We start from the raw sequence: 16,368 nt of genomic DNA, 5'->3' as shown, positions 1-16,368 counted from the left end.
CAGGGGGTTCAACACAAAGCCACCAAATTAGGACTATATGTGACCAACGTTGCTGACAGCTAAGATACCGACTGGTGTTTATAAACACTGCTTGAAATATTTGCATAGTCTACGTATATAACTTGAAAATATGTACACACCAGTTTTAAAGTTCTTCATTAACTTTTAGACAATATCACAAAGGAGTATTGTGACTCGTAAATGTAAGTCAATTACAAATTTACTTGTTCATCTAAAATGCTGATCAAATTGTACTTTGAATGGAAGTCTTCCTACCATACTCAGGGACAGTTACAGTTAAAGTAGCATTTGGTCCAGGTTTGATAGTCACAGCTCTGACATGGAACTGGTAGGTGGCACCACCCAATACATCAACTGAGTAACTCAATGCATCTATTCCAGAGATCTCTTTTGGCGAATTTCCATTGCAACAGTAAAACACAGTGTAATTCCTAATGACTCCATTTGGTTTTGCAGGTATCGACCAGGTCAAGTTAATTCTTGGACCATGTGGCTTGTCTTGGTCTTGCACACTATAAGTGAGGGACGTGGGGATACTAGGTGCTGGTTAGAAAAAAAATAACAATTAACACATTAACTAATACAACTGTTTCAAACTGTTGTTACCACTCGCCATGTTCAGTACAGGATTATGCACTTGTTTGTGCCACAGTGAACAACATCGCACATACAGACCGTGATGAGTGACACAGTTCACGAAAAAGCCAATGCACGGCACCGATACGACACCACAAACCTGGGTTACACCACGCAGAAAGGTAGTTTAAAATTAACCTAACTCGGTTAAAAAATCTACTGTTCTTCAATTAATTTCCATGGTAACCGTTAACCCGGTTTAACTTCAAAGAACGGCCAAAAATAGCGGCCACTCACGATTTTTTAGTAACCCGGTAATCGTAATTGATTAATTAGAAATAATCCGGTCAACTCTCATAGTGCAGCCGCAACCATTGTAATTATTATTCTAGACACAATGCTGTGTGAATTCATTTAATTTCTTCACATCTTGCTCACTGATTAAATCGACTTCATTGTGTCATGTTCTAAGTTTAATTATTTATATCAAGAGCCCGTATTTTCTGGAAAAAATAGGAGGTCCAGATGGGAGTCCAGATGGGTGTACAAAAGGGGTCCAGATGGGGTCCAAAAGGGGGTACAGATTTAGGGGTCCACGTTTTGAACCGACCCCATTCTCTTTCAGATGCTGCCGAATCCGTTGCTTCATTTTCTTTCCTGCTTTGATTTATCTTTTTCGAAGCGTACCTCTTCAGCGCTTGAACCTTCTCCTGCTTATCTTTAACCCACGAAAACAAAAGGAACTGCATCGGCCTTCAATCGATTTTGACTAGAGTAAGGATTAATAAAATCTTCTGATGTTAAGTGTTCGCTGCAGTACTGACGTTGAAATATCGTGGATCTCTTTTCATTTTCATGACCCAAACAGAGAGGACACTTAAAATTTACCGGAAACCCGTGAAACGAGAGATCTTTTCGGTTAGCGGAGCTGTTCTGACAGTCTCCGGTGCAACAAAACCGCGGAATCGTGGCTTATTTTTCTCTAAATGAAAATACGAACGTTCTTGTTTTGGTTGTTGTTGTACCCAATTCAAGTCACGTAACACTCGCGCGTGAGTTAGCCAAATTTGTCTATTAGTGAGGTATTTACTGTTTCGTGCTTACTCAAGGATAAATTCGTGTTTCATGCGAGGAAATGAAATAACCCTTTCTACTGTACATATGGGTCACACACTAGGCATAATCACGCATGCGTGTGTTTTTAAGGGCAACTCCTTTCAACGATAGTTATTAGTAATCCCGCAACTCCTACGATCATAGGACCAGCTACAGGCTACCATTTGACTACCTTTGGGGCAACTTTCTGCAATCTTCTGTGCAAGTCATTACCAAAAGAAGTGTCTTACCTTTTACCTTCACTGTTAGCTATGATTTCCAAGCAAGTTTTCAATGTTAAAATGTTGCTATAATTGTCACAAGACCAAATGACTGATTTTTTTTATCACATTGTTGTCGTCATGATCCACCTGTCTTTTCAGTGTTATTAGATTCAGCTCAGTTTTTCAACAATATTAACCCTTCTCAGTTGTTTTAGGTACTGACAATTATGTCTGCAACATACCTATGCATATGTAGCTAAATGATGTATCCAAGCTATACTGTATTTTTAATTATATTTCGTATTGAACCTGCACTACCTTCTACCTTATTGTGCTCAACTCTCACTCTGCATTTTGTACTGAAACTACAAACTTTTGTTTAGCGGCTACAACTAGCTTCAAGTCTACTACAGTTATTATTGGAACTTTTTTCTACCGTAATCTACCTTCTGTCATTCACCGTCCCAACTAATGTATCTCGCGAACTTTGAGCTTTGATTAATTATGCCCTTGATCAACCTATCAAGTGGAGTTCGAATTATCTATCGCCCCGAACAGCACAATACCTCTGATTGCTGAGTTTCTGAGTAAGAAACAACCTAAGAATCTTTACACAGTTACACTCCTCAAATACGTTTTTTTTTTAAAGACAGAAACAATTATATCAAAAGAAGATTCATAAAATTAAGATTCAACAATGTATAAGGAGTTAACCTAATTAAGTCAATTAGGAAACGAAAATTAAATCTTTTACCATCTTACAAACATTGTTCCAAACTAGAAGGACCACGTAGTAATTTATGCAAGACAAGTACACAAAATTTGCTAATAATTAACACCAATTTCTTACCGTCTTCCTTTGTCGTCTCAGATTTTACAGTACTATTTGGTCCATCACCAGCAGAAGTAAAGGCCAAGACTTGAAATTCATATTTTGTGAATTTAGATAGTGTAGAGACATCTGTAGTGTGAACCGCTCTATCGTTAATAAGCTTCATGGTTTGTGAGCCTGAAGAGTCTTTCTTTTTGTAAAACAGTTTAAACCCTTTGATAATTCCATTCCAGGTGTTTGCTGGTGGTAACTGCCAGGATGCTGTAATAGTGGTGGACGATTTTGCAGTGACAGTGAAGCCACTTGGGGCAGCTGAAGGAGCTGTAATTGAACATTACAACATTGTTCTGGTGGTAACTGCCAGGATGCTGTAATACTGGTGGAGGTTTTCGCGGTGACAGAGAAGCTACGACGAGCTTTTGAAAAAGGTAACACACTTGATACAAAAAATAACTCATAAAACAGGCACGTAGTTGGCAAAGCTGGCAACTGATATCATAATGAAAGTAGAAGAAACAGAATAATTTACTAAGGGCTTTAAGTAAAAGACAAACGGTACAACAAAGTGCTGAGGTTGAGTTATGGCAAAATGAGATGGTGGGAGAGCTGAGGGGACCATAAATGGCACCCACAGCTTGAATTTCTACTACTCATCCCAGCCAGGAGTTAAAACACGAGCCATTATGGCAGTAGTTGACACTTTTTTATCTAAACAGGACAACTGTTAATAAGTCGTTACAACAGTAGTAGGTGTGTGCTTGAAGGGTTATAAATGGCGAAATAAACATAGAATTCAGTCAGCCACTTACTACTGTATCATACCCAGAAAGGTCAGGACCACATACAGTGTAAATAAAACTGTTGGAGCGATCTTTGCCCATGATTAACGTTCTAAAAAAGGAGTTTCAAACACATCTAAAATGGACACGAACTGAACTCTCATCTATTCATTCCGAAACGTCGGGACTTTATATCATTAGTTTTTACTTGCTTTCCTTGTATCACCTAAGATTTTCCTTTCAATATGAAATAAAGACTATTTCTTCTCTTTCTATTATAAAATTAGATGTCTTCTACTGACAGTTACAGAAGTACAGAAATACTACATATATGCCAAATAATATTTTGTTTTTAATTAAAAGCCTAACTTCCCTTTCTTAATAAATGCCACCTGACTTTGCAACTTTTTGCTACGTGATATTCAGGCACACACAAGAAAGTAAGTGTCATGCAATTGCATTTTGCACATATCAAAAACGGATTTCCGGTACCATTGTCCATCAAAATCACACATAGCTTGTGATCATTTAATAATGAATAGGTTTCCTGAGTTTTATCACAGCAATGTTTGTACTGATCCAAACTGCATCAAAAATTGGGCACATAAGAGTCATGGCACATTCATTTTGTAACTGCAAATTTTTGTCATTTCTTTTATCCCTCACTTGTGTGACACGTTTGGATGGTATATCCTAAAACTTACTTTTGAAATAAGAAAATTCTTTAATATAATAAAATGAAATGACTGTCCTACTCCAGTTGCAAGATAAGATAATTATAATATTTTACAGGAAGTCCAACACAAAATTCCACTTCTGTCTCTAAGCATAGTCCATTGAGGGAAATGATTAAGAAGCTCAGTAAACATCAAAGAAGTAAACAAACAGGCTAAGATTTATGTTGGATGGTCCTTGACCCTGTACATCGTTTGTTTTATGCTCATTGACCATGCATGAATTACATAATCACTATGCTTCTAATGGTTAGTTGTACGAGGACACATAACCACCTTTCATAATTTGGCAGGTTTTGCATAGGGCCAACAAAATAGCCTAGAAAAACATGCAACAAAGAACTCTGCCAGTCTTCATAACTATTCTGCTATTAATTATGCTTTAAGGAAAATGGCCACAAACAAATGTAACTGAAAATTTTGCAGATGCTTTATTTGGTCACCTATGACTATGTGCATTGATTTGAATTGACAAGGTTGACTCCTACAATTGTAAATAATTATTAGCAAAAGTTAAGCACAAAAATGTAAATCTCTCACAACCTCGTTCCCAGGGTCTCCCATCTTCCCGATGACAGACCCTGGGAACGAGGATGAATCTCTAATTGAGTTTCAGTAGGTAATTAATGTTAGTAACTCTCATTCTAATTAGCTTGTGTAACTATGTACATGAACACCTTTTTGTTTTCTTTCAGATTTCCAATTTGTTAAATATTTGTTATTATCATTGTTTTATTAGTTACTATAAATGAAACTTGTAAACTAATTCAACACTCAACCGACGATGGTCCCTGAACAACCAAAACATGTCTTGCAAAATCAAATGTTATTTTGTCGTTGTTCTAAAAATTAACCTCAGTGAGATCCCTTTAAGTGTGTCCAATAAAAGGAAAAAAGGTGGATTTTCAAGTTTACAATGTAATTGTGATGTGTCACCATAGAAATTAAGAAGTATATATTGACCCATTGACTCCTGGAGCTTTTTGCCAAAAACGCATTTTTGGACATTTTGGAAATTTTCAGGCTGGATATGGGCCAAATTAGCTCCAATCTACTCAAAAAGGCATTTGCAAAATGACAGCATGCCTTTCTATCCACTACCATCGCGTTTTACGGCATTTCCGCTCAGGCATGCGCAGAAATAAAAATCAGGCTTTTCGATTTTTTTTATTTTTTTATTTTTTTTGCCTTTCCTTTTTCTCCTTTTCTTTTCTTTTTGCTGCAGCGATTGACCTTCTACTGGGCTTGCTTCCAGTTCAAAATATTCTGAGAAAGCATCATCGAGAGAGGCAATGTTTGCCATGGAGTAGCCACGAGTAGGGGCAGGAAATTTTGCTCTGAGTTTTTCACTCAACTTTTTGATTATTTCTGTGCATATCTCAGGCTCCATTGGGCCGATCACTCTGATCTGGCTATCACTGGAAAGATCTTTTCCTCCTGAAGAAGTTGAGCATAGATGATGCCAATTTTGGTCAAGGGTGATGACGTCAGAAGTGGAAGAAAGGCCAAGGTTTGTCATGGCCGGTTACGGCCAGCACAGGAGTCAACGGGTTAAAGAAGTATTTGAAAACGGTATTTAAGAGATCCTTACATCCAAGTTTATAACCACAAATGTCTCACTGTAGTTTGAGTTTTGATGGTTTCTGTTCCCTGTTCTGACATATCAGTTTATTTAGATTGAAGTAAATTGGAGCAATTAGATATCATGCAGTCAATGCATGCAGAATTACGCCAAAATTAAAGTGTGTTCTAGCATGTGTAGCTTTCCTAAAGGAATAAAGTATCATAAAACACACATTTAACTTCAGCTGCTGCAGCATTGGATTCTCACTGAGGATCAGTCCAGTTCTACAAAACAACAACAAGAGCGGATACTTTGTAGCTCAGCGACAGCAAATAGCCATGAATTGTGGTCAGAAAACACATTTTTAGGGTTGTGTAGCTCGACCAATGGCTAGGATATGTGGTTAGAAAAGAGAATTTTCCCAGTCGTAGCTCAGACTAGCTCGGCAAGTGACCATGATTTCTTGTCAGAAAACAAACTTTCCTGGTCGCGTAGCTCGCCAAAAGGCCATGATATGTGTTTAGAACTAATTTAACCTTCATTTACCTATTAAAACAAGATGTAAATTTGAACAATTGAAACAAACACAAACACAAGGTAAAATGTACAAGAAAAGTATTGGTGATGTGCTGTCTGGTAGGGTCAGCTGGTCAAAAATTCATTTTCTCAAGAAATATTTATCATAAGTGTTGGTGATCTGAAATTAAAATTATTTGAGTTTTGCAAATATTTAAATAAAATGTCTCCTAAAAAACGTTTTGTCCGGTAAAAGTTAAAACTTTAGTTAAAAACACTCTTACGGGGTCGCTACTCAGTGCTGCAGGATATAATTTAGTCATCGCTAGTTCAACTTCACAAGCAAATTGTTATAAATTTTGTCATTTGATCAAACTTTGTTGACCAAATATGCAAAGTACACATGTGAACGCACTGCTCTAATCTTTGATTACTACTAGTTTATCTTAATAGCTCACAAGGAGTTTGGCTGCTGGTCAGCCGCTGAGGATAGCATTCTAGGATATGTTCAGTTCATTCACTTTCAAGACAGTTAGGCCCTTGAGGTTGCAAGCTTAGATCTTCATTGCCTTTCTTTGCCACTCTCATTACATATCTGGACTAGAGATCTTGTTAAAAATGTAATTCTAGCTATTTTCTTTCTCCAAAAGAACACCTGCTAGGGGGTTGACCCATGGTGAGGTTGCCATTGTCCCCTTGAATTTGCATATTGCTTAGTTTTCATATTGGTAAGTCAGTGCTCACATTGCTTCCAGATGACACCTACATTGTACATTGTACATTATACCCTTCATACCTTATTACTCAAGAAATTCAACACGATAGCTATCTTTCACATCTTACCATCTTCATTTGTTCTCATTTCCTGAACAGAACTTTTCGGTCCATTTCCACCAGAAGAGAAAGCTAACACTTGAAATTCATATTCTGAATATTTACGTAGTCCAGTAATATCTCTGCTCAAAGTTGCACCACTTTGAATAGTTAAAACAGTTGGATAATCTGCAGCAGAGTTCTTCCTTTGGTAGAACAGTTTAAATCCTGTGATTGTACCATGTCTGGAGCCTACTGGTGGCAGCTGCCAAGATGCTCTAACACTTGCGGAAGACAGTGGAGACACAGCAAAGCTACTTGGAGCTTGGCTTGGAACTAAAAATTAAGAAATCACCAAATTTATGATGCAGCTGAAGGCTATGCAATACAATACTCTAGATCTGGTGTTGCAGAAATCAAGGCAAAATACAGAAATATAGAAAATGTTATTTCAAGAGCGGCTTTGCGCACGATGTTGGTGTACAATTGTGTAACAAAAACGGTCTCACGCTAGATTTCTTATGATTTCTTGTCATTCTTAAAGCCAGTGGTCATAAAACTTCACAAAATTAAACTTCCAATTATGTGCCCTCCAAACAGCAAAATTTTCTGTCTGAAAAAGATTTATTAGAACAATAAAAAATATGATTAAAAAACTAGCGTGGGACCACGTTTTTCATTTCAAAACTTTGACATTTTATCGTGCCTTTGTTTGCAGGTTTCGAGGACTTTTTTCCTTTTTTGCTTTTCATGCGAATTTTCTGTTTTGCCAATCGTGTCTCCGGCATCGCACACTTTTTTTGTCTCAGGCCTGTGCTATATTTACAATTTTGTTGTTATGCTAATTTTCCTTTCTGGGCACTTTTGCCGCTTGAGCTTACACTTTTTGCTTCTCTGGTGAACAACACCGTAATAAAGGCTGAAGTACACGAGCGGTGCAAAGTACTGACAGAAAGCTGAAGCGAGCATTTTGTGATGTCATTTTCACAGCCGAATGCTCATTTTAGATTGAACATCATCCTTGCCGGTCCTTCCGCAAAGTTGGCGAACAACACCGTAATAAAGGTCAACCAAGACATCGATGTTTTGTTTCTCTTTGTGCAGAAACCTTTCAATTCCTAAAGTCGACTCGTCCATCCTTTTCCATATTTGGACATAACTTGGGCTTGTCGTCAATAACAAAATGGCTGCAATGAACACGAAATGGACAAGAAGATGCAGGGAAGATGCTTGCTTAGTGCATGTAAAGAGAAATAAAAAAAGACATAAGATGATTCGTTCTGTCATTTTCTCAAGATCACTGGGCTGGACAAAAATTGTACAAATGTGTATTTAAAGTTACATAGTTTCGAAATCCTTGGTAAGCATTCTGACAGCGTAACTTACTAGCATGTGGCCTTCTCTTTTCTCCACTTTTGTGATTCCATTTTTGTGATTCGAAAGAGCTCATTTAACAATAATTTGCAATGCTTTGCCTTGCAAAACCTGTAATATGGTTAAGGAACCTTACATTCGGAATTGAACCACCTCAGTTTGCTGGACCTGGAATAAAGGCAAAATATGCAAAAAGCCAAAAGAACGCGATTTTTTTCCTGGTGAGAAAGGCAAAAGCAAATACCACCAAAAGGAGTAACGTGCGCGATTTTTGCAAAAATCAAAATTTGCCAAAAAGGCAAAAATGGCAAATCGCGCCTGCAATGAGCGCTATAAGAGTAGCGTAAAATATGGCCCAATGTGTTACGCTACTTGTGAAGTTTAGGATGGAGAGTATGTGTGATTTTGACTCCTTACAAGAAAGGCACAAGCGCTTTTGAGACATAGCTAAGATGGAAGGAAACTACGTGAAAATCGCTACAAGATGGTGCTCATTTGAAGAGAAAAAAATTAACAACCTGCGAATTACAGCATTTTTAAAACAAATTTTCGTCCGATTTTGGCTAATTTTGATTTGTACACAGACATCATGCGCGAGGCCAAGCCCGAGCTTGAAAAAAATGACTTCAAACGCAAAATGGGGCATAACAGATAACAGGAGCAGCAGTATAATTCACTAATGCAGTATTTTAATCTGGTGTTCCTTCTATAAAACTTCTGTCTGTTATTATGTTTATAGTGGTGATGTGCACACTGTCTTTAACATGACTACTGTAAGATGAATAACATGTAGTTCATTTTCATATACATGTATGGTACTTGCTTTAACTACCAAAATTAATAGCACCACAAAAGTGGGGAACCTCCAAAAACAATGATAGAAAAAAGGTCGCTAAAATTTAAGAGTAACATTAAGTGTGGTTACTTTTAAAATTTTGCAATACTCTATGTTTTTTAACCTTGACCAACTGTGATCCATATAATTTTGTAGTTTATTTTACGTAAATTAATACATGTACATGCATACATGTAATGAGTTTATTGTAAGCCAGTAAGGCTAATGAAAAATAAATTTACAATGGTAGCACTTAATATATGAAAGGTCAAAAGTGTAGGAAGCAAGATACCTGCAGGTTTAAGTATTCCAAATACTTCTACTCTCAGAGCTTTGTGAGTTGAGTAACTTGTTGGCTGAAACTGGATAAACCTCGCTCTTGCAATTTCTTTTAGATTGTGTTTTACTATATCATTCCTTCCTGAGTTACCATCAAAGACCTGCAAAAGAAGCCTTTGTATTAATTATTGTTTGCAAAGAATTACTGTACATGTATGTGTACTGGCAAGTGATAAAAATTCTGCACAGAACTTATGTACCTAAATGTACTGTTAAGTAGTTATTTATAATAAGCTTTACATTTCAATTGTAACACATGACAAAGTACCGGTACCCAGCATTGCTGTTGGAAATTAGCTGACTCGTCTCCTCACTCATGCGAGCATGAAAAGTCTTGGCTGAGTACAAATCATTGATCACTCACCCATTTGGTGAGTACGATTTTCATTTTTTGGGGAAATTATTTAAAGATGATTTCCAGTCTGTACTGTGCACTCTTGAGAGTTTGTTTGCGTTTTTTTTTTCATGTACGACATCACAAAATGTAAACATTTTGTAACTACTTACATGAAGTAACTTCAAAGTTTCAAAACAACCGCCATTATGGATGCAAAGCGGTCGAAGCTTTTATGCTTTGTTCTTTCTTGTATCACTCAATGAAACAACTTTGCAGCTGTAAAAATCAATGATTGAGGCTGTTGGAAAAAGAATTTGAAAGGCCTTAAAGGTAAGGTACATTATGTGGTTCTTAATGAATAACATCGATTTGCATTCAATCGAGTGATAACTTAAATGTTTATCAACATTAGGAAGCTGACACTGCACAGTACAGACTGGAAATCATCTTTAAGCTTAAATATTGATAACACTCCTTTTTATTTTCCATTTTGGCTAGAGCATTTTTAAATCAAAACATACTCCAATGTCTTGATTCTATAGGGATATATGCAAATTAGGTAGTCCCAGCCACTGAGTGTCAAAAGTCTTTGATAAAAATCTGGATAAAACAGTAAAATCAACTAGATATCACTCCACTGCCTCTAAATCTATTTCGTATTAGCATGTACACCTGTATTATAGTGTGTGAGCACAGCCACTATAAACGTCACTGTTACGGTTGTAGATGTAATCAAAGAGGGTTACAACTGTAGCTAATCAGTCAGTCATGCACAATCACAGTCACATTCAGTCAGTCAGTCAGTCAGTCAGTCAGTCAGTCAGCAACTCAGTTATGTATAGTCACAGTCACTTTTAACATTTAGTCAGTCAGTCAGTCAGTCACAGCCACAGTCGAAGATTGTCATCCACAGTCAGTAGTGTGAAGCCAGTCAGTCATACACAGTCAGTTGCAGTCAGAGTCACACACAGTCACAAGTCATTGAAATCTTTGTCACAACAGCAGTCACAGTCAAAGAGTCATGCAGTCACAGTCAGTCATGTGTGATCACAGTCACAGCCATAGTCACAGTTGCAATCAAAGTCACAATTGCAGGTACATTCAGTCACCATCAAAGTAAATACGAAGCCACAGTCAAGTCATGCATAGTCATAGTCACACTCACAGTCACAGCCAAGTGACAGGCACTGATTCACTGTCAGTCATAATCGCTTCTTATCAGTCATAGCATTTTAAACCAACAGCAGAGGAGTTGTAAGTCAGTAATTGTCATCATTACCACCACCATCCTTGTCACTGTTGACTTGGTGCTGGCAGTGCTCTACACCTCACATAACAGACTCTAATACACTACACTAAGGATGTACATAGACCTTGCATTACACTGCACTTACAAGAAATTTAAGTCTACCAAGGCATTATTACATGTGTGTCACAGTAATTATATAGCCACAAGAAAGATGATACATCCTGGTAACATCAATAACCATCAATGTCCATGCAATGTCTCAGTCTCAGTCTCATGGTCGCGGTCGCGGTCGCGGTCGCGGTCATGGTCACGGTCACAGTCATGGTCACAGTGAGTCACAATCGCAGGTACAAGTACATTTAGTCACTGTCAAAGTAATTTGCAAAGTAACAGTCAGAGTCTGCTTAATCACAGTCACTGTCACATATTTATAGTAATCTTTTATGATAGTTCCAAGTCATGGTAATTGACAATATTACCACTGCAATCCTGCTCAAGGTTGACCAGTGCTGGAAGTGGTCTGCACCACATGTTACAGACCCTAGTACACTACAATAAGCATGTAATGTATATACAGTGTATGTTCACTGCAGACCTTAACATGCACTGAACTTAGGCATAAATGTACTGAGGCATAATTATTGTCAAAGTATTAGTCAAGAAAGACAATACATGTACTTCAATGTCTCTGTATGTGATCCAACCAACCTTATCAGTGCCACTTTCTTTGTAGGTGACCCAGTCAATATTGTTAAGTGATAAAAGTAACTTGTACTTAGTTGTCCAGTGATCTTCAGTTGATTTTCCTTGAGTTGCTACCGCACAGATAAAGAACTCATATTGGAGGTTGATTTGGAGATAGTCAGTAGAATTGTTGTTACTACTGGGTGACCATGCCTCGACTCCATTCAATCGACCTTTGGAGGCTACATTACTGCTGCTACTTGAAGAGGCTGAAAAGCTGTTGTCTGGAAATGCATCTTTGCTGGAGACTCCAAGAGCCTGGATTTGACATGCTGAAATTAATTTAATGGAACACTCTATCAAAGACTACATGTAAGTCACACCAAAATTAAGATAAAGATAACATTGAGGGTTTTAAGCTGAATCTCTTGATCCAGATTCCAGATTTTGGAATAACTATTTATCATACCTCTTCTTTCAGAATACACTTCAACTTCACACAGTGTTAATGCCTCATTAGTCAATAAACTTCTGATTGTCACATATCTTCCATACAAAGGAGGGCGACAGAAGAAGGATTTACCTTCCCCTTTTGGAACACTGTAACCACTGTGGCCACACTTAGGGTTAGTCACACCCCCACTAGCGGCCTTTGACCCTGAAAGAAAGGTAGACAAGACAGTAAAAGAGAATGACATGATAACTGTGCTCTACATTTGCCATGTTGCCTTTCATTGATTGTAATTTCTGCATGTGGTCAAAGGACAATTCTTAGTTTTCCAACATTACTCATGATTTTATCAGAAGTTATGTCAGAGTTACCGGCTGAACTCTAAGGCAAATTTATTCCAAATTATTTTTTCAAAACTATCATTCTAATGTTAATGACACAAAGCATTGCTACAATTTAAAAAGTACTTACCGGTAAGGTTACAGTGTAGCATAGCAAAGCTACATGTAGTTATACAGTTTAATAATGTACAGTATTTTGAGTAGGCTTACAATTGGGAAACTGATATTCACGCATCTTCTAAGCAACATAAAAAATAAACTGCTGAACTATATTATATACTTAATAATTTGTCCCAAGGGAAACACTTACTTTTGTTTTCCTGAGGATCTCAATGTTTCCTGAGAGGAAGATTAGAGGGAAAACGAAACTGTTTCCCAAGGCCGAAGGGACCAGTAATTAAGTGTTTTGTTATAATAAGCTGGAGTTTAGACTGTAAAGTGATAAGGCAAGAGGAAGTCAACGTAACCTCTGGTTAGTGGAAGAGCAGGCAATATGGTCACCCACTAGGGCAACCTTTAGGTTTAGCCATTGCCATGTGAAATACATGTATATCACCCAATAAGAGCTAGCGCATGTTAGATTCAACTAAACTCCAGCTATATATATAACAATGTGCTACAGCTGTATGTTGAATTGTGCTGAGCCACAATGAGTTGAACTACACCTGTACACTGCACTGTGTTAATTACACTGCACTGCATTAAACTACACTGCACAGGACTGTTGTTTACACAAAATGGTGTTGAGCAAGGCTGGGCTTGGCTGTGCTTAGTCTCTACTGTATTGCAAATGTACATTGACAGAACTTATATAATTGAAGGGTAACTTTCCTAGGCTCATTACAAACAGTCACCATGCATGTTAATGGCAAAACAAGCTGGATGGTGTATTAGCATGTAATTGGACCTTTACAAAACACTATAAAATTGATAGAAAAGCTACCTACCCACTCTGATTTCAAAGTTGCCTTGCCTGTACCCCCATGTTTCTACTTGGTTGACTATGTACACTTCAGAAACAGGCTCTATCTGCTCTAGGTCAACTCTCCACCAGGGTTCATCTATCACATGTGTATGTGTACAAGATCCTTTATTAAAGTGTACATCACTATTACCATCCACTGCTCGGCTGCTTACAGCACCATAAGCTGCACCATATTTCTGATCAGCATGCTTTCCAAAGGCCAGATTTTCTTGAAAGAAGCATTAACGATCATCATGACATTGGATTAAATAAAAATATGTAGTCCTTAAGAGCAGCTCTGCCTAAATATCGACTAAACCGGGAAATAGCTAAAAAAATGGAATTTCTTCAAACTCGCCCAGAATGAAGTTCTTAGGGCACTAGTTACAAAAATGTGAGTTTAAGTTCGTTAAATCAATTAGTGTTTTTTTAACGAATTTTTTTCTTCCCGATGCCCAAAATCGGCCAAAATCGATCGAAAGCAGACTGCATATTCAGAGACTTGTAACCTCAACAGTAGAGATTATCATTACAAACTAATTGTACGTCACATTTGTACTTTCTTTCTTGTATATCTAGATTGCGATTTGATTACAAATCAAATATTTCATGAAATTGTGAAAGGTTATACAGTGTAGTGCAAGACAACTAAACGAGAAGTGAATACTTAGCCTATTTTTAACTGCTCAAAAGGTGTTCTGGTACATGGATTTCCCCAAAATGGCTTATATAGTCTGAAAGAACATGATTTCTTCTTCAAATTAATGAAATAAAATGTTTGGGTAATTAAAATCGTGAGCGCCAAGAACGCAAAGTAAATGCACTTCTACTTCCTGAAAACATGACCTTTGACCCAAGCGTCATGGACCCGATAACAACAATAGACAGCAGATGTTTCATTAGTTTTAAACATTTTCAACTGAAATCGGTCGGAAACAGTTACTGCAAGAAACTGGTAGACGTATGAAATCTTATACCGTCTACAAAGGAGTTAAAAGTCACATTTTTGACACAATAACTTCGTTCATTGAGAATTGAACATTAACGAGCTTCAATGAAATTTGCGAAGTTTCAATGCGTTTTATCTAGCCGATACTCACCTAAATGTTTATATTTATAGCGGACTCGTTTTCTTGGAAAAACTTTCGGAAGGAACTGAATTCACATTTTGCAACCTTTGCAAGTGCCAATGTTTAAATTCCCACCTGCTGAGCACTGATAATCGTGCATCAGAGAAAAACAACCAAACTGCACAGTTGCCATCAAATTGCGATCTAAATAGCTCTAAATATACAAGAAAGAAAGTACAAATGCGACATACAATTAGTTTTTAATGATAATCTCTACTGTTGAGGTTACGAGTCTCTAAATATACAGTCTATTTTCAATCGATTTTGACCGATTTTAGGCATCGGGAAGAAACAAATTTGTTAAAAAAACACTAATTGATTTATTTTTGTAACTGTCACCCTAAAAACTTCATTCTGGGCGAGTTTGAAGAAATTCCATTTTTTGGCTATTTCCTGGTTTAGTCGATATTTAGGCGGAGCTGCTCTTAAACCTTATGGGAGAGACATTCACAATGCACATGAATCATTTTATTTTCATGGGATTAGGAAAGAGCGGTTGAGAACTTACATGTATCAAAAAAACTCCTCCAGAATAGAAAAGTTGAGAGGACAAAATTTGCTCAATGAACCATGGAATAAAAACGTAATTATCAAACAAGCCCTTTCAATGGTTCCAATGCTTGACTCAAAATAATCTCACACAACCTAAAGGTGACAAAAAACATGTACTCACTAAATTCAAGGTAAAGAATTGTGACAGAAATGAAATGATGAAAAGCACATTCACATTCTTTTGACTACTACAAAGTACAGTAATTGCCCATCACACCTTTCTGCTAGAATTTTGTTGTAATGTGACTTTAATGGACTTGCCTTCCTATTTTCAGCAAAACATGATCCACTAACAGTGTACAACTTTAACACATTACTGCTAATTTTGACCTGATCTTTACCCTAGCCGTTTATTTGTCTTCTCTACCACTTTACAAGTATCTTTTTCCAGGCATTGATAAATACAATTAAGATCTTGGCCCCTTAAACTCCTGAACGAATACAGTTTATCACTAAAACTCTCGTCAAAGCTTGTCACAGCAGGAACACAAGGTACAGCATCACACAATTTAATGATTGTCTCGTGGGCAGAACTATGACTGGTTTAACTGACAAGCAATAACATCACATCAATAAAGAAAAGTTGACCAAGAAAAGTTCACCAACAGCAAACGTCAACATGGTAAATGAATAATTTCAAATAATATTAAACTTTTTTTTCAATAAGCTGTATTTGTAATTGAAGGCAATGAATGATTACATCACAAAAGAATGTCAATGAAATGGGTGTGACAAAATACAGACTGAAACCTACAGACTTGCATTCAGATCAGCTTGGATGGGGCTCTGCTTAGCCTCAAAAAGCTTCAGTTAGAATACTGGTCTGTTTAGCCTGTTTAAAGTTAGCTCTTGAAAATGATAATTGTAGCACCATAAGGTGTATACATGTATGTACTTATCACACTCATTAATAATTCATTAAGTTAAAACAAAGAAAATCACAAGCGTGAAGGGAAAT

The 16,368-nt window shown here is 37.1% G+C and overlaps 1 protein-coding gene across 2 annotated transcripts in view; it reads right to left on the bottom strand.

The window, feature by feature from the left end:
• Positions 1–16,368, bottom strand: part of LOC145468091 (uncharacterized) — a 39,400-nt gene that overhangs the window by 8,325 nt on the left and 14,707 nt on the right. Inside the window, exons 1-6 of one of the 2 annotated variants that reach the window (XM_081451767.1) lie at positions 12,442–12,814; positions 11,997–12,304; positions 9,656–9,803; positions 7,185–7,490; positions 2,767–3,069; positions 277–564 (exon numbers count right to left, since the gene is read on the bottom strand). In XM_081451767.1, coding sequence (XP_081307893.1) covers positions 277–564; positions 2,767–3,069; positions 7,185–7,490; positions 9,656–9,803; positions 11,997–12,304; positions 12,442–12,670 — 1,582 coding nt within the window. In that variant the 5' untranslated portion in view covers positions 12,671–12,814. Of the gene's footprint in view, positions 1–276; positions 565–2,766; positions 3,070–7,184; positions 7,491–9,655; positions 9,804–11,996; positions 12,305–12,441; positions 12,815–16,368 lie in introns of those variants that run through there. The other variant, XM_081451768.1, reaches the window with a different exon arrangement.

The sequence above is a fragment of the Orbicella franksi genome, chromosome 14, assembly GCF_964199315.1.
Source record: "Orbicella franksi chromosome 14, jaOrbFran1.1, whole genome shotgun sequence".
Taxonomy (NCBI): Eukaryota; Metazoa; Cnidaria; class Anthozoa; order Scleractinia; family Merulinidae; genus Orbicella; species Orbicella franksi.
Note: the sequence above shows the minus strand (reverse complement) of the source record. Positions and strands in the feature narration are given on the sequence as shown.